At 39.3% G+C, this 26,730-nt stretch overlaps 1 protein-coding gene across 4 annotated transcripts in view; it reads left to right on the forward strand.

The window, feature by feature from the left end:
• Window positions 1-2,659: 2,659 nt before the first annotated feature.
• DCLK2 (doublecortin like kinase 2) overlaps window positions 2,660-26,730 on the forward strand; it is an 84,822-nt gene continuing 60,751 nt past the window's right edge. The window contains exons 1-2 of one of the 4 annotated variants that reach the window (XM_070757803.1): window positions 2,660-3,933; window positions 21,640-21,974. In XM_070757803.1, coding sequence (XP_070613904.1) covers window positions 3,507-3,933; window positions 21,640-21,974 — 762 coding nt within the window. In that variant the 5' untranslated portion in view covers window positions 2,660-3,506. The remainder of the gene's footprint in view (window positions 3,934-21,639; window positions 21,975-26,730) is intronic. The other 3 variants (XM_070757802.1, XM_070757805.1, XM_070757804.1) reach the window with 3 other exon arrangements.

Genomic DNA, 26,730 nt, shown 5'->3' on the forward strand with positions numbered 1-26,730 from the left:
CCCCAAAAAGCTTCTCTTACTTTTATTGCAAAAATAAATTGCTAAAAAGTAACAAAACAACCCACCATGTGGAATAAAAGACCCAATAAGCACTCCTTTGTAAATCCAGTCATTAAAAATGTAAAAAAGATGTCATGGGTTATTCATCTCCCTGAGATCACAAGACTAGAGTTTTAGATCTCAAAAACCTTGAATACAAATTAGTCCAGTCACATGATGGCTACACAGTGCAAAATACTTTTCTTACTATAGTCTTCCTACCAGGGGTAGATTCTACTTACTTTCTCTACCACTTCACATTGCGATGGAAGTGCACATTTTGTGCATGTCACTTCCTGGAAATGACCCTCTGTGCATGCACAAAAGCCTTTGCATGTAGCATATGGTTTTTTGGTAATCTGCAATAACCAGTGGACTGTTGTAATCATAGATTTTAAGCACTGGAATTTGGGAATAAAATATTGCTGGAGAGTGATGTTTTAAGCCTAAATTATGTGCTGAATAAGATCTTTATTCTTTCTCTATGGAAAGGCAGGAAGCAAAGTCCAGGCTGAGCAAGCATCCTGCAGAATCATGGTAAGGAAATATATGCCTTACACATTCCTTTGTTAATCACCGGTAAACACACATTCAAGGGAAAAGGCAAAGATTGTAGCTTCCGTTAATTATCTATAGGGAAGCCACAAGAGAAGTTTGCTTTATATGTATGTGACGTTCGCGAATTGGTTATTCTGTACCACATGTCAGAACTGTGAAAACACAATAAATAGGAGAGACCTTTATTCATTTGAGGTCGTCCTCCCATTGAGAAAACTTTCTCTCTGTCATTTCATTCTGATGTGACAATCATGGCATGCAGTGCCTCCCTAGAGGGCGACCCACCGGGGGAGGGCGGAATGCTTTCAGTGGACCAGTTCAGGAGCATGGACTGCCGGTCATCGCTGCCAGTTTAGTGAGCAGCGGCGAATTTCTGCTACCAGTTCTAAAGAACAGTCCAAACCAGAAGCAACCCACCACTGCAGCCTACCCACATCGGGGGGGGGGGAGTGTGTGTGCAGGCACAGAGGTTGCTATTAATCTATCCTAATTAGGAATTTCAGCATTCTATTTTGGCATGCTAGCAAATGTGACCAAACAAGAGAAGAGACAATTAATTTATAAACAATCAATATTATGTACTTGCCCCCAAAATTAGTAAGTCTGTATAGTCTGGAGGACAGAAGGAAAAGGGGGGACATGATCGAAACATTTAAATATGTTAAAGGGTTAAATAAGGTTCAGGAGGGAAGTGTTTTTAATAGGAAAGTGAACACAAGAACAAGGGGACACAATCTGAAGTTAGTTGGGGGAAAGATCAAAAGCAACATTAGAAAATATTATTTTACTGAAAGAGTAGTAGATCCTTGGAACAAACTTCCAGCAGACGTGGTAGATAAATCCATAGTAACTGAATTTAAACATGCCAGGGATAAACATATATCCATCCTAAGATAAAATACAGAAAATAGTATAAGGGCAGACTAGATGGACCATGAGGTCTTTTTCTGCCGTCAGACTTCTATGTTTCTATGTTTCTATGAGTTCAATAAGGGGAAAAAATTCTGATTGTATATGTTTTCAGACTTCCCTTTCACACCATTATATCTAATTAATTTTTAATGCCCAGATCAGGCTGTTTCAAACTTGGTGAGCATCGATTGCTGAATTACAATTCCATAATCTATAACAAACGTAACTATTTGCTAAGTGGAATTGATGGGAATAGCAGTACGACACAACTCCAACCTGCCAAGACAAAGTTCATGTAAAATGTAGAAATTCTAATTTCAAACTTCTAAATTGAGATTAGAGGGCATTGGATGGTACTGGTGGAAATAAATTTTACAGCTAAAGTCCATTTAAGGTTGTCTCATTCATTGGATGGGCACAAGTTGTAGGTAGGATCATTGGAACAAAGGGGACAATAAATATTACAAGTACATGATTTTGCTGTGGTTAGCCTTACCAAGAAAGCCAGATCAAAATATTTTATTACCTGATATAAAAAAGCAAAGTTATATTATTATAATTGGATGCACAGACAAATGTTTAAACTAGGTTTGAGACCTATTGAGACCTTCAATTTTCCTCTTCTTAGCCATTGCCAGGTGTTGTTATTTGCTTTTTCACTTAGATATTAACGTTCTGGTTTTCCTTGTCTTTTCTTTTCTTCCTTTCCTCTTTTTTGTTCTTCATTTTATTCTTTGTTCTTTTTTGTTTTTCATTTTCTTCAGTCTACGGAGAGGGGCGGCATACAAATCTAATAAACAAACAAACAAACAAACAAATAAATGTCATAGGGGTCAAATAAGCAGTGAGGAAACAATCAATATTAATAAAATGGATTTGCGCATTAGGGCAAGCCAGTTCCCACGGATTAGGGTTACTTACAAGGGAAACAATCAGCCTGATTACGGAGCTCTTAGTGGAAGAAGCCAAGTTATTTTAGGACCCAGCAGCAGCCAATCTTCGCCGCTCTCGCTTTACACACTGCATCGCCTATTAGTGTACAAGTGGCCGGGCCATCCCCGTTGCTTGGATCCCTTCTGCGCCTGGCTTCCCAAGCGGCTCGCAGGCAACGGGAGGAAGCGCGTTCCTTCCCCATCCCGAAGAGCAAGCTTTCCTTCTTTTTTTTTTTTGCTGAGGGACGCCCTCAGGCCCGCCGGCTGGGTCTGCATGCGCCTGCGCGCTGGCGCGCCACACAGCTGAGGGTGGCGAAAAGAGGGACTTGGGTAGCTCCGGCTGTGGGGGTCTTTCCCCTACTCGACGCGCCAAAAGCCTCCTCCGCCTCGCCTTCTCCCGCCGTTATCTTTAAGGCGGTGCAGCAACCCAGCCCGAGACTCGTCTCGGGCTACAATTCGGGTCCTCCCTCGGGAGGGGGGAGGGCGGGGCCACGGAAAGACCGCGGCGTCCCCACCTCCTTTCTGGGTAGAACGGGGATTCCTGCAAGGGGGACGCCGCCAGCCGCCTCTTTCCCCCTCATCCTTCGGGCTTCAAACTGGAGGGAAGCCGGCCGGGGGGGAGGCTCGGCGGCTGATAACGGGAATCCCTCAGCGGACGCTTGCTTTGGCTAGTCACGTTCTGACGGCGCGAGATGCTGAGCCGCGGCTCCAAGAAAGCGCCCGGGCCCCCCGGTTTGGCTGTGCTCGCGCGCGCCTGAGCCGACGACCTGCCCGTCTCCTCATGGACACGGAGTCCCGGCCACGGCTCGGGGTTGCTGCTGCCGCTGCTGCGTCTCTGGGGAAGGCGGGTGGTGTGAACGCCGAGCCGCAGAGGGACCCGACGCCGACGCCTTCGTATGGGTGGGAGGCTGGGCGGGCTACCCATTCAGGGTCGTCTCGTTGGGCAGGGGGCTTAAGAGGCGGTTTTTAAGGTTTGGGTTGTTTTTATTATTTATTATTATTATTTGGGAAAGGCGAGGGAGGGGTGTGTGTGTGTGGTGCAGGCGACCACCCCAAGCCCCGTCCATGGCCAACCCGCGGCGGTGCCTCGAGCTGGAGCACTTCGAGGAGCGAGACAAAAGGCAGCGGCAGCGCTCGGGCTCCCGCCGGGGAGGGGGCAGCTCCACTTGCAGCAGCAGCTCGGGCCCCAAAGGCAACGGGCTCATCCCCAGCCCCGCGCACAGCGCCCACTGCAGCTTCTACCGCACGCGCACCCTCCAGGCCCTCAGCTCGGAGAAGAAAGCCAAAAGGGCGCGCTTCTACCGCAACGGCGACAAGTACTTCAAGGGCTTGGTCTACCCCATCTCCAGCGACCGCTTCCGCTCCTTCGACGCCCTCCTGGCCGAGCTCACCAGGTCGCTGTCCGACAACGTCAACCTCCCTCAGGGCGTCCGGGCTATCTACACCGTCGATGGCAGCCGAAAGCTCTCCAGCCTCGAAGAGCTGGTGGACGGTAAGGGGAAAGCCGACGCCTTGTCGGTGGTGGGCTTGTATTGCGGGCATTAAGCGCCGAGCTCTGAGGGGAAGCCGCTCCGGGGTGGGCGTGTTTAGCGGTGGAGCCTGAGCGGCTAACGAGGGCGTTTTCGCCAGCGGGATTCGCACAGATCGGTCCATATTACCCACAATTCTTAAGATGATGTCACCCTCTTTCAGCTGATTCGCCTTGCTTTAGTCAAAGCAGCCTTTTCTAACGGGGAAACGTCCGCGCGTATGTGGGCATTTTCCTCACGGGCTTCCGATGAGGAAAATGCGCCTTTTTTTTTTAATTGGGCTGTGGAATCTTTTGAAGATGGAAATGTGGTTTATTAGCAGGCTGCTGTCCTTGAGCTGTTCCAAAATGTGGAGTGGTTTTTTTGTTTTAAAACATGATTTGGCATCCTCGTCTGCCTATAAATAGTTTGAGACAGTATTATAAAGCGATATTTGCAAAAATAATCACGATGTCCTATATCTCTTCTTCTATTCTTTCATTGCTATGTTCTATTACTATATCTTCTTTTCTATTCTTTCTTAGATATATTTTACTATGAGTATCTCCTCTATAACCATCATCATGTATTTTACTATGTGTATATATATATTTATTTATTTTGTCCAATACACTATGAGGGTTTTAGTGGGTATATATCTATATACACATAGTAAAATACATGATGAAGGTTATAGAGGAGATACTCATAGTAAAATATATCTAAGAAATAATAGAAAAGAAGGTATAGTAATAGAACTAATAGAACATAGCAATGAAAGAATAGAAGAAGAGATATAGGAATGGAAGAAAGGTATAGGAGATATAGGAGAGCAATAGGACAGGGGACGGAAGGCACTCTAGTGCACTTGTACTCATCCCTTACTGACCTCTTAGGAATCTGGATAGGTCAACCTAAGGATAAAGTGTTGGGGGTTTGGGGATGACACTATGGAGTCCGGTAATGAGTTCCACACACACATATATATATACCCACTAAAACCCTCATTGTGTATTGGACAAAATAAATAAATAAAATAAAATGTTGTTTAAAATATTGATTTTATACCCCCATGACAATCATTAAGTGTTGTACCTCATGATTCTTGACAAATCTATATTTTCTTTTATGTACACTGAGAACATATGCACCAAGACAAATTCCTTGTGTGTCCAATCACATTTGGCCAGTAAAGAATTCTATTCTATTCTATTCATTGATTAGACAAAGTTTACCCATTTCAAACCCTGGATTTCTTTAATGCTGTGCCACCTGGCCTATATATAATTAACAGTTGCAGGTTGAAAAATCAAATATTAAAACTCTGGGATTAATTCCAGAATGGATTGCTTTGAATTTGTAAATATATTTCTACTGGGCCAACTAAAACAGCTCCAAACTATCAGCTCCAAACTAATAACTATTTGGTTATTATACAGATAAATGGGAATTGGCTATATAACATCTAATGCACAAAACTGAAAGTTTCTGGGTTTATTTTCATATCCCTGTTTTGTGGTTGGAGAAAAAGGATGATTATCAGATCCTATTTTAAAGATTGAAATGATTACTCTTTCCAGGTATCTTCCATGGACAAGTATAATAAAAATAACTTAGTTTTCTAAAACTTTCTGTTTATCACTTACTTCAGATCATTCAGTACCCATAATACTCCATACAGATTAGTTTAATGATTAGATTTACATACCTGTGCTTTTGAAATATCAATTTGTTATCCATACATTCCTGTTACAATAAGCATGCATTCAATGAATTTTTAGATTTCCCTCTTTTTATGAATATAGATGTTTTTGTTAATTGCATGACATTAATCTATTGTAGAATATTGAAGGATTTGCATTTTTTTCTTAAATTCATAGCAGTAGTTCTCAACCTTTTCTTCATCATGGATCCCCTACAAATACATTTTCTGATCATGGCCCCAGACACCTTCACCCCCCAGGCCCCAGACTTAAAACTCAAGGTTTAAATCATATTTCTTTAAGTCTTCATGGACCTATTGTGACAACATCGTACCCACCCACCCACCCAGGGATCAGCAGACCATAAGTTGAGAACCATTGGTGTACAAGATTTCTTGCCTGATAACTAATTACAGTGGTACCTCTACTTAAGAACTTTTCTAGATAAGAACCAGGTGTTCAATATTTTTTTGCCTCTGCTTAAAAATCATTTTCTACTTAAGAACCCGAGCCCGGAAAAATTTCCCAGGAAATTTGAGAGTGGCACGAAGGCCTGGCCAGTTTCCTGCCATTCCCCCTTTAATCCCGGCCATCTGGGCTGCCAGAGGAGCTTTGTGGTAGCGCTTAAGGAGGCTTTGGCAGTCCAGAGCATATGAAGCATTTTCCTTTCTCTGGACAGGGAATAAACCTCTGCCAGTGCCCAGAGAAAAGAAACGCTCCCTTCGCTCTGGGCAGCCGAGGAGTCACCACAGTGAAGGAAAGGCGCCAGCTCCAAAGCGAGCGAGTGAGAGGAGAGGGGAGCCCTTCTGCTTGGGAAGGAAGAGGCAGCAGGTAGCAACAGCAGCAGCAATAGCCAGTATATGGGAGGCAGTGTATGAGGCAGCCTTGCGCTGGGTGTATGGGAGCTGTGTGCTCCTCTTTGCCGCCTTAGAGTCCCTCTTTTTTTTTTAAGCCTAAAGGTTTTGGATTTTTTAAATTCACCTCACCTTCTTCCTTTAGGAGCGACTGTCCTTCTCCTCTTCCTCTTCCTCCTCCTCCTCTTCCCACCCAAATTCTGAGCTTTTATTTCTTTCCTAATGGATTTGCACGTATTATTTGCTTTTACATTGATTCCTATGGGAAAAATTGCATCTACTCAAGAACGTTTCTACTTAAGAACCTGGTCACGGAACGAATTAAGTTCTTAAATAGAGGTACCACTGTATTTCATTTACATAATACTTCAATGCAAAGTATGAAGTGCTATCACATTCAGGGATCAGATAACTAACAAACTCCAGTTAAAATTGTTTATTCAAACAAGCAGTGTAGTCTTGCCGCATTGCTATTTTCAAAGTTATTTGTGTAAGGCCAGCTGACTATATGACCTACTTCAGTGATTCAAATGAATGGAGAACATTATCCCTGTAATACTATTACCTCCTGGTGAAATGCTAAACTTTAGCATTGAAGGTAACTAAGTAGCTAGTATGAGTAAATATAGATGAGATTGTATTCGTAAATTGAGAAGAATAACACAATCTGATTTTTTTATTAATTAAAAATAATCTGTCTATTCAATTCCTGTATTCCAGTTTCAACCCGAGACACTGTTTTGCAAATGTTTAATTAGACATATATAATTCTAGAATTCTGAGAAAACAAATTTAAAAATCAAGATCAATCAATTAAAACTAAATGAATATCAATTAAGGTATGTCTAGGTAGAGAATGCAGAACTAATCTGCAAGAATTGGATATTTTTTTATTTTAAACGTTATTTTGTATTTACATTTTTTTTAAAAAAACATCTGTATGAAAATGTGTAATCCTCAGTACAGATCCTTGATGTTTATTTAGGTGTATTTAAGTAAATAATCTGGAGCCTTATCCAACTTCTTTAGGCTGTAAAGTTGTACATTTCCTGCTAGGTGTCTGGAGGAAATACCCTTCTGTCCACTGATACAGTTTTTCCCACTTCTACTTTATAAATACTTTATTGTACAGTTGCAGTGTATTATCTAGATCAGTGTTTCCCAACCTGGGCAACTTGAAGATATCTGAACTTCAACTCCCAGAATTCCCCAGCCAGCATTCGCTGGCTGGGGAATTCTGGGAGTTGAAGTCCAAATATCTTCAAGTTGCCCAGGTTGGGGAACACTGATCTAGATATTGCATATAAGATGGTGTCTTAACAACAAATACCTTTGTGTAGCCAAAGCTTGTGGCTTCACATGACACCAGCAAGATAAAGTAAAATAGCAATGATGGCAGCTTTACCACATCTAATAGTATAATACAGTATTCCCTCGATTTTCGCGGGTTCGAACTTCGGTTTTTCCAAAAATATTAATTAAAAAATACTTCACGGGTTTTTTTTCTATACCACGGTTTTTCCTCCCCAATGACATCATACGTCATCGCCAAACTAATAATTTTTGCAAATAAATAACAAAAATAATTAGTATTGTTAATAAATAATTATGTTTATAAATATCAGGATCACTAAGTGTCTTATTCAACGGTGAGTACCAGTAATAATGATGAGTAAATGGTTGTTAAGGGAATGGGAAATGGTATTTTAGGGGTTTAAAGTGTTAAGGGATGGCTTGTGATACTGTCCATAGCCAAAAATGGTGTATTTACTTTCGCATCTCTACTTCACGGAAATTTGACTTTCGCGGGCGGTCTCGGAACGCATCCCCCGCGGAAATCGAGGGAACACTGTAATCTTATACAAGTTCATAATTATATTTATCAGTGTTAACTAATTTTGGAGGACAAGGAGTGCATTTGATAGATTGATTATGCTTACATACAGCACATCATCTTCATACGATTATTTCCAAATGCTTCCTTCTTCAAATGTAAGGAAATGATTTAATCATCATATAACTAAGGTTGAAAACTACAGGTAATCTTCAATTTATGATCACAACTGAAACCAGATTTTTTATTGTAAGCCACTGTGGTTGCAAGTCAAGATATCATGTGATCAGACTCCATTTAACCACTGGTTTTATGATGGATGTTAAATCACTGCAACTATTAGTGAATCCATGGTTGTGAGTCTAAAACGACTTTTTCAGTGGATATTTTGGCTAGAAAAATATCGCAAAATGTAATCACCTCCTTTATTAAACCAGGTTGCAACGCCTTGGTCTCTTCAGCCTTGAAAGACGGTGTTTAAGGGGTGACTTGATCAAAGTATATAAAATCATGCATGGGATAGAAAAGGTGGATAGAGAAAAATTCTTTTCTCTACTATCACACAATACTAGGATTAGGGGGCACTCCCTAAAGCTCATAGGTAAGAAAGCAAGGACAAATAAAGGGAAATATTTCTTCACCCAGAGGGTCGTTGGTTTATGAAATTCACTTCCAGAAGAGGTGGTTATAACTGTCAGCCTTGATAGCTTCAAGGCAGGATTAGACAGATTCATGGATGCCAAGTGTATCAGTGGTTATTAAAATGGATATCCATTTGCCACCTCTATGTTGGTTGAGGCAGGCAGGATTCCTTTGAGTACCATTTGTTCAGGGTCAAGGGAAAGGGAGGGTTTTGCCTTCTCTTTCTACTCAAGATCCCCATGTGCAATTGGTGGGCCACAGAATGCTGGACTCGATGGGCTTTGGCCTGATTCAGCATGGCTCTTCTTATAAGATGCAACTATCAAGTCAGTGCAGAATCTGGTGATAAATTAGCGGCTTGCCATCTATAGAAGGTCTGATGTTTATGGGAACTTGGGAGGGGTGATTTTAATGAAGGAACAGATGCAGCCACAAAGTATTCTTTCGAGTGGTTCAAGGCTATCCTATGCCCACCCACCTGGGAGGAAGCAGAAGGAGGATTTGCCATGCTGGCACAATCTGAGTGCGCAACATGACATGTTTGTGGGCGGGTGACAAGGGATGTGAACTTTCAGGTTTCCCAGTGTAGGTGCCAGGATGGCTCCGGCAATAAATTGGAACTTTAAGGAGTACTTTGACTTGGCCTCTGATTTAGTTTGGATGCTACCTGGAACCTTGACAGCTACATGTGAGCTGGTTACCAAGTGCCCAAAGTGGCAGCCACACCTTTGAAGATAAATAACTTTTTTCAAATCCATTATGACTTCAAATATTTGTTAAGTAATGTGTCGTAAGTGGACAACTATGCAAAAAGATTATTTGCACAGTCAGAGACACTCCTGAGGACTACAAAAGGTGTTTTAGTCATCGCAGATTGTCAGTTCTTGTTTTAGAATATTGCAGGTGGAAATATTATATATATTATACATTTATTGGATTTGTATGCCGCCCCTCTCCGCAGACTCGGGGCGGCTAACAACAGTGGTAAAACAACATGAACAATCCAATTAATAAAAACAACTAAAAAACCCTTATTATAAAAACCCCAAACATACACACAAACATACCATGCATAACTTGTAGTAGCCTAGGGGGAAAGGATAACTTAACTCCCCCATGTATCTGTTAAAAGGAAAACTGCTATGATTTATCCTTGTGTCATAAAATGTAATATTGCATGGCTTCCTGAATCGAAAGTTCGAACAGCGGGTATATACAAAGGTTTTTTATGATAGCGGTAGAGTACAATTGTTGAACCCAACTTCCAATTGATAATTGAAAATGATCACATAACAGTGTGTTTTATCTGTCATGATTCATTAGTGCTTTACTGCACCAGTATAAACATTAGCAGCAACATTAACTTAAGATGTATATATTGTTCAAGAAGCCCAATGCATTATATAGAAAATGAAATATGCTTCTCTTTAACCCTAATGGTTAAGAAGAGATGTGATGGCTCAGCAGTTAAAGATGCTGAGCTTCTGGACAGTGGAAATCTTTACCTTTATAACCAGAAAGAGCTGTTTATCTTTTTTTTAAAAGCTTACAGAATTCAGGAGTGGGTCCAACCCTGTCACCTCTAGCTAAGGCCAGAGAACTGCTGTCTGAAAATCTCTGAACATTGTTATACCTGTTTTTACTGGTCTAGATGGATTAGTGGACGAATTTCAGAGAACATACATGTCTTAAGAATTCTCTAATTGGCTTTTTACAAAACTGTTTTCCCAGAATTATTTCTTAGCAGTTGTAAGGGCACACTATTAAATTACCTAATTCTAGCCCATATTGTTGTAGCCTTGAAAATTAGTCAAAAGAGGTAGGCTCACAACAATAATAAAAAACAATATTATAGCAAAACAAATCTAATATTAAAAAAGAAGCATATAAAACCCTATCATATTTAAAAACCAAACAACACATACATACCAAACATAAAATATAAAGAGCCTGGGGAAAAGGTGTCTCAACTCCCCCATGCCTGACGGTATAGGTGGGTCTTGAGTAGTTTACGAAAGACAAGGAGGGTGGGGGCAGTTCTAATCTCCAGGGGCCCGCCAAACAACATTGTTTAATCGACGGGACCCGGAGAAGGCCAACTCTGTGGGACCTTATCGGTCACTGGGCTTTAAAGAAGATGCATCTATCTTATTAGGTGACCACTAAAAAAAAAGATAATAGATATGCACTAATGAACTGAGGCACTCTGTGTGTGTGTGTTTGTGTGTGTGTGTGTGTGCAATACACAGATGCAGACACCCTGCATTCATGGTTATAAAAATAAGTTATTTTGTTATTAGTCATTTGTAGAGTGAAAACTTTTGTTTCATAGTTACTTATTTCTTTCATAATGAAAACCTGCCCTTTCTGGGCCTTTGTTCAAAAATGTGTATTTTAAAGTTAATGACAGACCCTCTAGCTTTTTGAATATTGCCATATTTTTGTTCGGATTTAGTTTAGTTTATTTTTTTTACAGAAAGAATAATACACTATTACCAGCATACCACTGGGACAAGATAATCTCACCGGACTGCTATTATATACATGTATTAGAAACATAGAAACATAGAAGTCTGACGGCAGAAAAAGACCTCATGGTCCATCTAGTCTGCCCTTATACTATTTTCTGTATTTTATCTTAGGATGGATATATGTTTATCCCAGGCATGTTTAAATTCAGTTACTGTGGATTTATCTACCACGTCTGCTGGAAGTTTGTTCCAAGGATCTACTACTCTTTCATTAAAATAATATTTCCTCACGTTGCTTTTGATCTTACCCCCAACTAACTTCAGATTGTGTCCCCTTGTTCTTGTGTTCACTATCCTATTAAAAACACTTCCCTCCTGGACCTTATTTAACCCTTTAATATATTTAAATGTTTCGATCATGCCCCCCCTTTTCCTTCTGTCCTCCAGACTATACAGATTGAGTTCATTAAGTCTTTCCTGATACGTTTTATCAAGAATATTATTACTGTATTGAGCAATCTGCAATTGCTGGTGAAAATTTAATAATTCAAAAATTATTAAGATAGCACCTAGAAATAGCAATAGCACTTAGACTTATATGCTGCTTCATAAGTCTTTACAGTCCTCTCTCGATGCTTTATAGTGTCAACATATTGTCCCCAATAATTTGGGCTCTCATTTTGTAACTTAGGAAGTTCAAAGAATGTAGGAAGTTCTAAGCAAGCTGGATTAATATAGGTACAATAAAATTAAACTTCTCAAATATAGAGTGAGTTCTTTTAGGGTATTGCTCTGAGGGCTCCAATCAAAGTTGATAATTTCTTTTTTCATAAATACTCAATTTTAATCTACATGTCCCGGGTTTTGATATTATTAAGAACAAAATATGAATTCATAATTCTGTAGATTGCATGTTTAGACCTTGTAATCAATTATCATAGATGATATTAAGATGGAGCTGACACCTTTGGTCATAATTAGTTCATTCCTGCCCAGAATGGGTTATCTTGAGTCAGAATGTATATTCTAGAAAGCTGTAGATATGTGTGCTATAGTCAGTTCCCCCCCCCCCTTTAGGCACCAGGGGCCGGTTCCATAGATTTTTCCATGGACTGGAGTGGATGTGGTTTTGTGTGTTGCCTGCATCCTTTAGATAGGGCTTCACTTATTTGCCCAACCTGGGGTGTTGGACACTCCTGCTGTAGACAACAGACTTGGTGTCTTAGTTGCAACTCGATGCACACGCTTTGGGGGTGGGTGGATAATAAGTAATGATACATTTATCTAAGTCTTAAGGTACCAGAAGTTTCCTGGCTCTTAAGGAAGAATTAACTTGATTATGCTAAATATTTTTCCCAAGTATCTTTCCTGTTTTAGAAATAATATGTGATATAAATGTACAGTATCATTTTTATTTTTATAGATGAAATTTGAAAGTTTATTAATACTGCTTCAAACTAAACTCAGGGGCTACACTTACATTTACTCCAGGGAATAACTATTCCAGCTGCATAAATTATTTTAAAGAATTAATATCCATTATTTTGAAATCATATTCCACCTTAGGAGTGTAAACTCAGGGGCTGCACTTACATTTATTCCAGGGAGTAACTATTTCAGCTACATAAATTATTTTAAAGAATTAATATCCATTATTTTGAAATCATATTCCACCTTAGGAGTGTAAGACAATATTATTTCTATCTCCACCTAACCTTTATAAAAGACCATTAAGCTTTATGGATGAATTAAAATTTAATTTGCTAGCAGGAACCTTATACCACATTTCTCTGTAGTTGACATATTTACCTGGTTGTTTTGAAAGGACACAGAATACAATTCTGATAGACTTGAGTTACTAAAATAAATGGGGTTTAGTTTGTGTGTAGGAGTGTGAGTTAATTAACATGCAATCACTATAACAAATTATTTCAGACTGACTCACATTTATTTGCAAAAGTTGGTGTGAAGCTTGTTTTTATAATCTGGTGGCATAAAAGAAGGGAAGAAAAAAACATTCTTGATTTAGATTTGAGCAACATACCTACTTAACATTAACTATCTGCCAAAAAAGTTTTATTTATATATACACTTTGTAACATTAGAATTAATTTTAGTAACTTAATAATGTGATTCATGTTTTCCTTATCTTTATTTTGTTCTTTTGCTGTTTTCCAACTTCTTTGCTCCTGTCCTCTATTTAAATTCCAGGGCAGAGTTAAATTCTTTATTTATTGGATGTCTTCATCAGCCTTACATAAACATTTGTCTGTCTTTAAATGCCCATAATGCTGAATGTGTTGGAAGCATATGTCCTGGTTTACACTCGTATAGCATTTTATATTCCCAGTAGGTATCTTATTGCCTCCTGATCAGGAAAATTTCCTATGCCATCTCTTTTTTCTTTCAGTGTTACTTTGCCAATCAACACTTGACAACTCCTTGGTCCTTTTCCAATTTCAAACCCTCTTCTGACCTTTTCAGGGTTTAACAATAGTAAATAATCCTTTGTTTTCAGAAACAGAAGATGGCAAAATTAGACAATTTTCTTATCGTGCATTTCTGGGTTTAACTATGTTCATCCTAACTGTTCCAATCTTTGTCATAAGTCTCTCCTTCATGGGAACATCATCTAAACATTTGTCAGTACAGTGATATCTCATCTTACAAACTTAATTGGTTTCGGGACGAGGATTGTAAGGTGAAAAGTTTGTAAGATGAAAGAATGTTTCCCATAGGAATCAATGGAAAAGCGATTAATGCGTGCAAGCCCAAAAGTCACCTTTTTTGCCAGCCGAAGTGCCCGTTTTTGCACTGCTGGGATTCCCCTGAGGCTCCCCTCTATGGGAAACCCCACCTCTGGACTTCTGTGTTTTTGTTATGCTGTGATTTCGCTGAGGCTCCCCTCGCTGGGAAACCCCACCTCCGGACTTCCGTTGCCAGCGAAGTGCCCGTTTTTGCGCTGCTGGGAGTTCCCTGCTGGGATTCCCCTGCAGCATTGCAAAAACACGGAAGTCCGGAGGTGGTGTTTCCCATGGAGGGAAGCCTCACGGGAATCCCAGCAGCGCAAAAACGGGCGCTTCGCTGGCAACAGAAGTCCGGAGGTGGGGCATCCCAGTGGCGGCGGCTTGGGTTTGTAAGGTGAAAATAGTTTGGAAGAAGAGGCAAAAAAATCTTAAACCCCGGGTTTGTATTTCAAAATGTTTGTATGGCGAGGGGTTTGTAAGATGAGGTTTCACCGTACTTCATGTCTATACAATACAGCACTCTTTATTTGATTATAGTCAAAGACTTTTTCTGAAGGGAGCCATGTTTATGCTTTTTCCGTTAAACATAGAGCTAGCCAAATTATCTATTCTTCCTTAGGCCATTTCCAAGCAACTGCAATATATAATATACAAAGAGTGATTCTGTATTCGTCCTATGAAAGTTTCGAAGATCCTGAGATATTTAGGTCCTTTATTTCGACTAGGCAAATTGAATGTTTGTATGTTTGAGAGGACTGGATGGGTCTTTCCATGTCCTGGAATTGCTTCCTTCTTCCTTCTCTCTTTCCAGCCAGCCCCCTCCCCCGTCTTTCAGATTTTCTCTACAATCTAATCCTTTTCCCTCCTGGCTGTTCTGACGGGCTCTCTGGTAGACTCCTCCCAAAAATTCACAGGTACAAATTTCAGACACACACACGTCTGAAAATTCAGAACAATGTTCTTTATAATGAAAATTCACTTAAACTAAGCCCTCTTTTGGTATAGCAAAGAGCGCTCGTCTCCAAACAAACTGGTAATTTGTACAAGTCCCTTATCAGTTCTGTGATACTTAGCTTGCAGCCGTGAGGGAATTCACAGTCCTTCTTCTTTCACAAAGTGAACCACACTTTGCTCTGGTTGAGTTTCAAAGCGGGGGGAAATCAGCACACAAAAGGTCAAAGTCAGTAAAGCAGTCACGAAACACAACAATCAGATAATCCTCCACAATGGCCAAACCCACAGGCTGCTATTTATAGCAGCCTCACTAATTACCACAGCCCCACCCAACCACAGGTGGCCTCATTTTCTTTGATAATAATCTCTCAGTTGTTGTTGCCCATGCATCGCTCTCCGCATGCGTGGCTATATCATTAACTCTTGTTCCGAATCCAAGGAGGAGCTAGATAATTCATCTCCTTCTGAGCTGTCTGCCACACTCTCCTCCTCCCTGTCACTCATGTCTTCTTGGTCAGAGGAGCCTTCATCAGCAGATTCCACTGGGGGGGAGGGGCAAAACAGGCCTGCGGCATGTGGATGTCTCCCCTACATCCACAGTCCTTGGGGCAGGAGCTGGGCCAGAGCTAACCACAACACTGGCTATTCTTTTTCTTTTCTCATCTTGCTGCCTAATCATATGTCTCCTCATCTGTAGCCAGGAAGCAGGTGAGATGGCTTTTCTTTGCAGTGCTACTTAGGTTTTTAGGGTCTGCCATAACCCCCCAACCAATTCTTCCATTTTCTCCACTTCCAATCTCCTTACACAACCGCTAATATATGGGTATGCATCCAGAGAGAGATACTGAAAATATGGACAATCTTTTGTAGAGCTCCAACTTTTCTAGGACAAAACTCCATTTTCCTGGTTCTATTTTTCTTTTCATTGAAGACTCGAGGTTCGACTACTGTAACGCTCTCTACATGGGGCTACCTTTGAAAAGTGTTCGGAAACTTCAGATCGTGCAGAATGCAGCTGCGAGAGCAGTCATAGGCTTTCCCAAATATGCCCATGTTACACCATCACTCCACAGTCTGCATTGGTTGCCAATCACTTTCCGGTCAAAATTCAAAGCGTTGGTTATGACCTATAAAGCCCTTCATGGCACCGGACCAGATTATCTCAGGGACCACCTTCTGCTGCATGAATCCCAGTGACCAGTTAGGTCCCACAGAGTGGGTCTTCTCCGGGTCCCGTCAACTAAACAATGTCGTTTGGCGGGACCCAGGGGAAGAGCCTTCTCTGTGGCGGCCCCGGCCCTTTGGAACCAACTCCCCCCAGAGATTAAAATTGCCCCCACCCTCCTTTCGTAAGCTTTTAAAAACCCACCTCTGCTGTCAGGCATGGGGGAACTGAGATATTCTTTCCCCCTAGGCCTTACATGACATGTTTGTATGTATGTTTGGTTTTATAATAAGGTTTTTTTTAGTTGTTTAGTTTTGGATTGTTACATGCTGTTTTTTATCACTGTTGTTAGCCGCCCCGAGTCTGCGGAGAGGGGCAACATACAAATCCAATAAATAAATAAATAAATAAAATGATTTGCATGGGCGCTGTACCATCTCAATATTGCCCCTAAAGGTGAGGGAATATTTTGAGGAAACAGTACAGGCCAGCAACAAACAGATTGTTTTTATCTTCTATGTTTTCAAGGAGAATTCGTTACAGAAAATTTAACAAACTTATTTTCCTAACTTCTGTCTTACCATCTATTATTAAGTTTAACACTGTTACTTATACTAACAGCTATTCTTGCATCTTATTCTTATAAACCATAGAAAAATAGAAACGTAGAAGACTGATGGCAGAAAAAGACCTCATGATCCATCTAGTCTGCCCTTATACTACTTTCTGTATTTTATCTTAGGATGGATATATGTTTATCCCAGGCATGTTTAAATTCAGTTACTGTGTATTTACCAACAATGTCTGCTGGAAGTTTGTTCCAAGGATCTACTACTCTTTCAGTAAAATAATATTTTCTCATGTTGCTTTTGAGCTTTCCCCCAACTAACTTCAGATTGTGTCCCCTTGTTCTTGTGTTCACTTTCCTATTAAAAACACTTCCCCCTTGAACCTTATTTAACCCTTTGGCATATTTAAATGTTTCGATCATGTCCCCCCTTTTCCTTCTGTCCTCCAGACTATACAGATTGAGTTCATTAAGTCTTTCCTGATACGTTTTATGCTTAAGACCTTCCACCATTCTTGTAGCCCCTCTTTGGACCCGTTCAATTTTGTCAATATCTTTTTGTAGGTGAGGTCTCCAGAACAGAACACAGTATTCTAAATGTGGTCTCACCAGCGCTCTATATAAGGGGATCACAATCTCCCTCTTCCTGCTTGTTATACCTCTAGCTATGCAGCCAAGCATCCTACTTGCTTTTCCTACTGCCCGACCACATTGCTCACCCATTTTGAGACTGTCAGAAATCACTACCCCTAAATCCTTCTCTTCTGAAGTTTTTGCTAACACAGAACTGCCAATGCAATACTCAGATTGAGGGTTCCTTTTCCCCAAGTGCATTATTTTACATTTGGAAACATTAAACTGCAGTTTCCATTGCTTTGACCATTTATCTAGTAAAGCTAAATCAATTACCATATTACAGACCCCTCCAGGAATATAGGATTTTGTCAATATCTTTTTGTAGGTGAGGCCTCCAGAACTGAACACAGTATTCCAAATGTGGTCTCACCAGCACTCTATATAGCGGGATCATAATCTCCCTCTTCCTGCTTGTTACCATCTATAACAGTTCTATTGATTGGATTTATACCAGTCTTTGGCCATCATTTAACCACATTCAAGTTGACCTCTGCTGCTATCACCTGCTGTTCTGAACCTTTGCTGAAGCAAGTTCTCAGCTTGTGCAGTGGCGAGAGAAGCCAAATGCCAGACCAGCTGCTAGAGTGGTAAAGCTGTTGGGCTCCACTTTTCCCTTCACCGTGTTTGCTTCTGGTTTGCTGAACTTTAAGCTTGCGCTTCCTTTACTGTCAGTTGCCCGTTGAGCTGACAGCTGCTTCACTCTATTGGCTACATGTTTCTTTCTTTCTTTCTGTGCTTGCACAACACAAATCTTTCTCCAAACACACACCCACGTAGAGATAATCCGGAGCTCTCAGCACTTTCCTTTTATAATTGGAAACCAGGTGCCGTGCAATGCTTTTCCAACTGCTTAAGATCCCAGGGGAGAAAACAAAGGAAGGGACAGGTCATGCTCAGCCACTGCAAGGTTTCCTTCCATATGCATGTAGTATTTCTGTCTGCACAGTTCTTCTTATAAAAAGATACTGTGTGAGTGCTACATATTCCTGGAGGAAAAATTACACCCAATTCTTCTTTAGGTATTGGGAAAGGTCAGTAACAAACATATGTAATTTGTATTCATATCACCACAGTGGCTAGATTAACATTTGCCCAATGGTGGAAAAATGAAGACACACCTCAAGGTGATTTAATAATAGAAAAAAAATCAAATATTGCACAGAAATGACCAAATTAACTTTGAAAATTAGAAATAATGACGAATCCACATTCAATAACTGCTGGGATCCCTTTTACCGCTGGCTAGAAAAAAAAGAACAATTTGCCCATTAAATGTTAAGAATTCTATGTGTGTGTGTGTGTGTGTGTGTGTGTGTGTGTGTGTGTGCCATTTGTTCCTTATATATGGAACAGTTGCAAACATTCCATATTTACAGCAGCACGAAGCTTAAAACTTCAGCCTGATGATGGTGAATGTGATTTCACCGAAACGTCGCATAGACACTCAAAATATTACACGGGGCAAAACCCAAACTCAGAACAATCTACATACATATACCCGTGAAAATCTACGAAAACAGATAGATAGATAGATAGGTAGATAGGTAGATAGGTAGAGAGGTAGAGAGGTAGAGAGGTAGAGAGGTAGAGGTAGAGGTAGATATATATCTGGTGTCAAAAATCCTTCTTTTTCAATGGATGAATGAGATAAAGATATAGGTTAAAAACTAAAATGATCTACTCAATCTCTTGGCTTTGCTATACGCAACACTTAATTTTACTTATTTATAATTCAGAATATTAGCTATATTGTAATGAGCTATTGAGAATATTTTTAGTTCATATTTTCAATACAGATCTACCGTACACTCGCCCCCCCTTTTTTTTTGTCTGTTTTGTTTTATTTTGTTTTGTCTTCTGTCTACTGTCAACTGCATATTGCCTAGGTTATAATTTGATACACCACCTTTGTTTCTTCCATTTATTTATTTTCCTTTTGTATCTCTACACGCTTACACTGTTGTTTGTACCTAAATGTATTTACTGTATACAGTATATTCTTGTAAATAAAAACTTTATATAAAAAATTTAAAAAAATATATATGTAATTTGAAATTCATTTGTAAATATTCATCAAATGAGAATCAAATGAAGAGTTGGATGGGCTTTAATAAGAAGTGAAAAATCAGTTACATTGACAAAGAAAAAATTTTCCCTACCAAATAGCATGCAGTATTGCTTACATTGGCTGAATATAATGCAGCAATATGGTTAAGTAAGAAAAAGAAAGGTTGTTTCCAGTAAAGTAACAGACCAGGCCATTTCAGGCTTCAAATTAATGCCGCATTGTCCTTGCCAATGGCTTAGTTCCAGTGCTCTGATGGGGCTTAAAGAAAGTGACATTGGCATTGGCATTTATGGGGTAAGTCAGAGAGAATTTTGAAAACATTTCATTTTTGTGACTTATCCTAAGTGGCTGCCCTCCCAGGACAATGACATACAATTTAAGAACTTTTGGTTTATATTAATATATTTATCTAGATAACTTCCAGTAACATCCTTACATTATTACACTGATTCTACATTCCCAATTCATTCCTTTGGGTTCTTTTGAATGAAAGGAACTTACTACTAGCAAGAACTGTAAATCCAGTGTGTTTCTGTATTATTTTGACTGGCTGTCACAGCTAGATAGATTGCTAATAAATTCTGCCTCCTCTTTCACAAAATGCTGACTAATTACTGTTCTGTCTGGGTTCCCCCAGACGCCAACACCAACTAAAAAGAGTATCCAGACACGCTGATAAAAAGCAAAGTCATTTTATATCTTTGAAAACAAACACAGAGAACAAAAACTGTTCTTACAAACTGGAATGCTGTGAAGCTTCACAGAAGTGTCACGACGGCCAGACAATACAACAGGCTTCTTGCTGGCACACACACCACTGTAGATAATAAAACCCACGCCTCCCCCAAGTTTTCAGCCTTTGAGGCCACAAGCCAGAATCAGAGACGCCAAGGATCGAAGCAAGGTCACATGACTCCCAAAAGATAACTCTCCACAATACAGGAAGGGCGGGCCTGCCTTTTCAACCTTTCTGAGGAGAACCACACCCAAACCCAGCTGTTGCCTATTAGGGATGGAAATACCTGGCTAATTGTCCCCTTCGTTGTGCTGCCCTTCTCTGCCTCATATCTATGATGGCTTGTGTGTTCTCATCTAATGACTCCAGGCTACTCGCTGCGGAGAGCTCCCCCCCGGGGGTCTCAGGCTGTTCCCCCTCCTCCTCGTCCTGACATTCCTCTTCCCCGTCTGCCTGGTCCTCCTCCTCCTGTTCCTCGTCCTCCCCCTCTGAGCATGGAGCCGGCAGAGTTCCAGCCGTTCCCTGAGGAGCCTCAGATTGAATCACAACAATTACTAGCTACTTTAAGAATGCAGAATTTATAGGTCTGTGCTGTTCATTGAAACTGAATAAGAATGAAGTGAATGTCTTTTGTTTTAAAAAGGTGCATATACTATTCCGATCGTAAGTGTGAGTGCTTTATATTCCAGCAACATAATCAATTATGAACACCAGGAAAGAATGCTACTTATACCTTATGGAAAAGCAAGCTCCTATGCTTTTTGAAATCCTAATAAGGACAGTCCCACTCTGTTGTCTATGTTGTTCTAGTAGAAAGGGCATAATGGAGAAAGACACCTCTATATTCTCTGTATTCCATTGTTATAAACAACATTTCTTGAATATTTAACACCAGTGCCTGCCAAATTCATAGCACTGGAGAAACTTACTGCATTGTTTTTGTTTCAAATTTGAATGTGGTGTCAATTCTAGTTTATATAGAAGACAGCAGGCTATTTTGAATATTAGTTCTTGGCTTTAACAAAATGCAAGATCTCTTTCCTTAGTACTCTCTTTGTCACCTTCCTGATGACATATATTTATTATTCTAAGAAAAAAAATGATGGGCTTGATATTAGTAACTTAACCCAGAAGGTTTTCCATGAATGTCATAGTTTTATTAATACTTTTCTTTACCTTTGGACTATTTCAAAAAATAAACATCTGCAATGACGTATACACACATGTACAAATAATTGATTATTGAAAGCATTATTGAGTGAGATGAAAATAAATAACATCTTTCTTATTTCTTCTTTTTCCTCCTACTTAGGTGAAAGTTATGTATGCGCTTCCAATGAGCCATTTCGGAAAGTTGATTATACTAAGAATGTTAATCCAAATTGGTCTGTCAACATAAAATCTGGGTCATCTCGATCCTTCACATCTTTAACATCTGCAAGAAGTGAAATAAGGGAGAGCAAAGACTTCATAAAACCTAAACTGGTGACTGTTATACGCAGTGGAGTGAAGCCACGAAAAGCTGTCAGAATTTTGCTGAATAAAAAAACTGCTCATTCCTTTGACCAAGTGTTGACTGATATAACAGACGCTATTAAGTTAGATTCAGGCATTGTCAAGAGAATTTGCACATTGGATGGGAAACAGGTAAGAAAAGTTATTGATAATAATATAAAGTTACGTTTATTTGCAGTTTTTAAATAGTGAATTTATTGCAAATAAAAGCTAAATTCTTAACAATTGTAGAAGCACTTAGATGCAGTTATTCTTACTTATTCTCCATTGATCCATTAGTGTAATACAGGGGTCCCCAAACTTGGCAACTTGAAGACTTGTGGACTTCAACTCCCAAAATTCTCCAGCCAGCTATACTATTATTTTTATTTTTACTAGAGATGAATTCTTTATTCCTTTCCACTTTAAAGGTTTTGGCAGTTAACTATTTAATTTAAGCTAAACTTGCTCCTTTTGTTTCTTATTTCTATAAAACTGATTTTTAAATTTCAAGATTGCTCATATGCCTCAAAGCTACTATGGCCATGAGTTATAGATGGGGAAGAACTTGGCTGGTGAATTGTACTTTTCTCAGGTCATTTTCCAAATGTCCCTCTTCTGTTCCAACTTTTGCTTCTTGACCATCATTCAGGTTCTTCAGAAGGCAGAAGAGGTGGTTGATTCAATAATTTCTTAAAGGCTATTCAGAATCCCAAGTAATCTGGGATCTTACTGACCTTATACATCTTTTTGAAATTCTCTTGCCTTTTTCTACATCCATCAAAAGTTAGCCGTGTGATATTAGATGCCACTGCTTCATGAAATTGCAAATTTATTTCATTCATATAATTGAAGCTACACAACTGCATATGCCTCCAGACGTCTTACAAATAAAAATAAGTAAAAAGAAAACAAAATATATCAAACAGTATTTGATGGTTTGTTAAATTTTTTTGATATTGGAATATAAAGTGATTTTTCCTAGCCTTTGGGCCTCTTCTGAGTTATCTATTCCTGTTTAAAGCACTTTATTTATTCAATTTATATAGCTGCCAAAATTACATAAGATTCTGTATAGCTTAATTTTTTTTAAACCACAACAAAAAAATCTATTTTTTTTAAAAAGCAAATATCACTGAGACAAATAACAAATAAAAATTAACATCCCCTTAATAAAAAATGTCTTTTAAAAAAAGACTTGCTCAATGCCTACAGCATCCATATTGTCAATGACAGGATTGGATCCATCTGGATATTGATAGTTAAATTGTTTTATAAGGCAGTTACCGTTATGGGCTGCAGCAAGTTCGGATTAGTCAAGATGAACTGGTAGTTCCAACCAGCAGCTGAGCCTGCCAGCCCACCCTGGACCTATCATGTCCTATATAATCACTGGTTTTTCAATGTCATTGCAGTCAGGAAGTAGGGAAAGCAAGTAGAATGCTTGGCTGCATAGCTAGAGGTATAACAAGCAGGAAGAGGGATATTGTGACCCCGCTGTATAGAGCTCTGGTTAGACCACATTTGGAATACTGTGTCCAGTTCTGGAGACCTCACCTACAAAAAGATATTGATAAAATTGAATGGGTCCAAAGACGGGCTACAAAAATGGTGGAAGGTCTTAAGCATAAAACTTATCAGGAAAGACTTCATGAACTCAATCTGTATAGTCTGGAGGACAGAAGGAAAAGGGGGGACATGATCGAAATATTTAAATATGTTAAAGGGTTAAATAAGGTTCAGGAGGGAAGTTTTTTTAATAGGAAAGTGAACACAAGAACCAAGGGAGCACAATCTGAGATTAGTTGGGGGAAAGATCAGAAGCAACGCGAGAAAATATTATTTTACTGAAAGAATAGTAGATGCTTGAAACAAACTTCTAGCAGACGTGGTTGGTAAATCCACAGCAACTGAATTTAAACATTCCTGGGATAAACATATATCCATTCTAAGATAAAATACAGGAAATAGTATAAGGGCAGACTAGATGGACCATGAGGTCCTTTTCTGCCATCAATCTTCTATGTTTCAATGTCATGTGCACACACTCAAATTTTCAGTTCAAATTATTTTAATGTCATGAGAGAAAAATGTAAATTTCCTTTCAGTTTAGAGTGAGCCATCTTATTTAAGAAATTCCCTCAAAATGTTTGAAATTGTCCACCATAAGATCTTAGGTCATGGTTCACTTTTTAGTGTGACTCTGCAAAGGATTTGAGAGGAAAAAAACATTTCAATGAAACTGAGCATGCAGTTTTTGAAATTGCCTCAGAAGCTTGGAATGTTTCAGCTACTTTAATTATTCGTGTAGAATCAAAAGAAAGACTTGTAGAGATGCGCTTTAAACTGAAGCAGACATACAACTGTAATAAGAAATACATCTTTATCAATGGTTAGAATAATTTCACTTAAAAAAATAAATTAATAGGAGAGGATTATGAATCACAAAACATTTTAGCTGTAAATGTAACTTTGGTTTATGTTGTGATTCAGCCTGAGGCTCCTCAGGGACCAGCTGGAGCTCTGCCGGATCCATGCCCAGAGGAGGAGGACAGTGAACAGGAGGGGGAGGACCAGGCAGACGGGGGAGAGGAACATCAGGAAGAGGAGGAGGGAGAGCAGCCTGAGACCCCCCGGGGGGGAGGGGCTCTCCCCAGCTAGTGGCCTGGATTCATTGGATGAAGATGCACAGGCCATAATAGACATGAGGCAGCGACGAGCAGCTCAAAGACGGGGCCAATTAGAAAGGTATTTCCATCCCTGAATTGGCAACAGCTGGGTTTGGGTGTGGTTCTCCTCAGCAGGGTTGAAAATGCAGGCCCGCCCTTACAGTCTTGTGGAGAGTTATCAATTGGGAGTCCTGTGACCTTGCTTCGATTCTCGGCATCTCTGATCTTGGCTTGTGGCCTAGAAGTCTGGAAGACTTGGGGGAGGCGTGGGTTTTATTATCTCCAGCGTTGTTTTGGCCAGCAAGAATCCTGTTTTATTGCCTGGCCTTCGTGAAACCTCTGTGAAGCTTCATAGTGTTCCTGTCTGTAAGAACAGTTTTTGTTACCTGTGTTTGCTTTGAAATATATAAACTGCCTTTGCTTTTTACCAGTGTGTCTGGATACTCTTTTTGGTTGGTGTTGGCGTCTGGGGGGACCCAGACAGAACAGGTTTAATAAGCTTCAGAGAAGATACATTAATACAGTAATATTTACCTTAAAATTCAAATATCTGTTCTGAATCGTACTTGGTGAATAAAGTATATTTTGTTAAAGATTGTAGTTATCTATTGCAATAACTTGCATAAGAAGGAACCATGTCTAAATGTAACAAAGTATTCTTAACTATCCTCATATTCTATTTCAACAATTCCTATGAACATGATTTACTTAATCATTGTTTAATTAGGTAACATTGTTCAGCACATACATTTCCAATTATTAGTGAGTGTACTGTACACTTAGATTTCCTTTCCTTTGTCTTCCAAACAGCATTTCCTCTTGCAGAATGTTAGCCCATGTCCTGTTTTCTTAACGTGAATCTTAATCCAAGGCCACAGAAAGCATTGTATCTTGTACAAAATGGGCATTTCAATATCTGTGCTTGATTGATGTTTTACTGTAACTCACATCTGGACGCGAGTATGGCTTTCTTTTCCATTGAAGCTTCCTTCCCTTTCAAAGATGGAATACTCTTCAGCATTTGTCTTTAAACAGTAGAACCTTGTTTTCATTTACTTGGAGATGTGCCAGATTTAGGAATCTATTATGTTTACATCTTGGAAGCAATGCAGCTAGCTTGGAATGTTTCCACTTACCAGAACTCTAGAAGCAAACTCTTAGGTTTATAAGAATAGACTGCCAGGATTCTTGGATTTAGCTTTTAAGATATTTGAGTTGTGAGGTTTCTTCTTAAGCAAAATTTGTATAATAAAAATATTTTCTGAATGGGAATATCCCAGAACATACAGAAACAGATCTATAATATTAAATTATAAGTTAACATGGTGAATATATGAAAATAATGATTGGGAGACTATTTTTAGTGGGGAAATGTCCAGAAACATTAGCATTTTTCTGCTTGTACAGACTTTTAAAAAATCCATACATGTAAATCAAAATATGAATTTGTTGATGTTGCTGTTAGCCATTTTAATCACTTTTAAAAAATTCAGTTAATGCTTATAGTATGATGAATCATTTTAAAAAGTACTATAGGCTGGACTATGTCCAGTGTGAAAATGAAGAAAAAATGAATTGCTCTCAGCATAAACCAGTACATAGAAGATGCAAACAAAGTATTTGTATATTTAAGGTTTGTTTCTGAAATAAATCAGAATCTGCATCCTTTTTAAAGTTAAGAAATACACTTTCCCAGCAAGTGGCTTACCAAGAAACATACTTTAAAAAGTAGATGAGAATGAAAATATGGGTGCAGTTCTTAATATACTGCTCAAAAAAAGGGGGGGAACACTTAAACAACAGAATATAACTCCAAGTAAATCAAACTTCTGTGAAATTGAACTGTCCACTTAGGAAGCAACACGGATTGACCATCAATTTCATTTTGTTATCAGCACATTCAACTTTGTACAGAACAAAGTATTCAATGAGAATATTTCATTCATTCAGATCTCGGATGTGTTATTTGAGTGTTCCCTTTATTTTTTTGAGCAGTGTATTTCTTCTTTATGTCACATTAAAAAAAAAATCTGCAACACCAACCAATCTGGGATCACTTATGGGCCACTTTCCCCATATTTTACTAGTGGAAACTGCCTTTTGCAATCCATACCTAAAACAAAATTTTCCTGTAAGCTGATTTTCAGTTGTTTTATTCTTTTAAATCACATATAAAAAGATGCTGCTATAAAGACTGACAGATAAAGCTGAGACTCTATGTCAATGAAGAACTTGATTAT

This window comes from Erythrolamprus reginae, chromosome 7 (genome assembly GCF_031021105.1).
Source record: "Erythrolamprus reginae isolate rEryReg1 chromosome 7, rEryReg1.hap1, whole genome shotgun sequence".
NCBI lineage: Eukaryota > Metazoa > Chordata > Lepidosauria > Squamata > Dipsadidae > Erythrolamprus > Erythrolamprus reginae.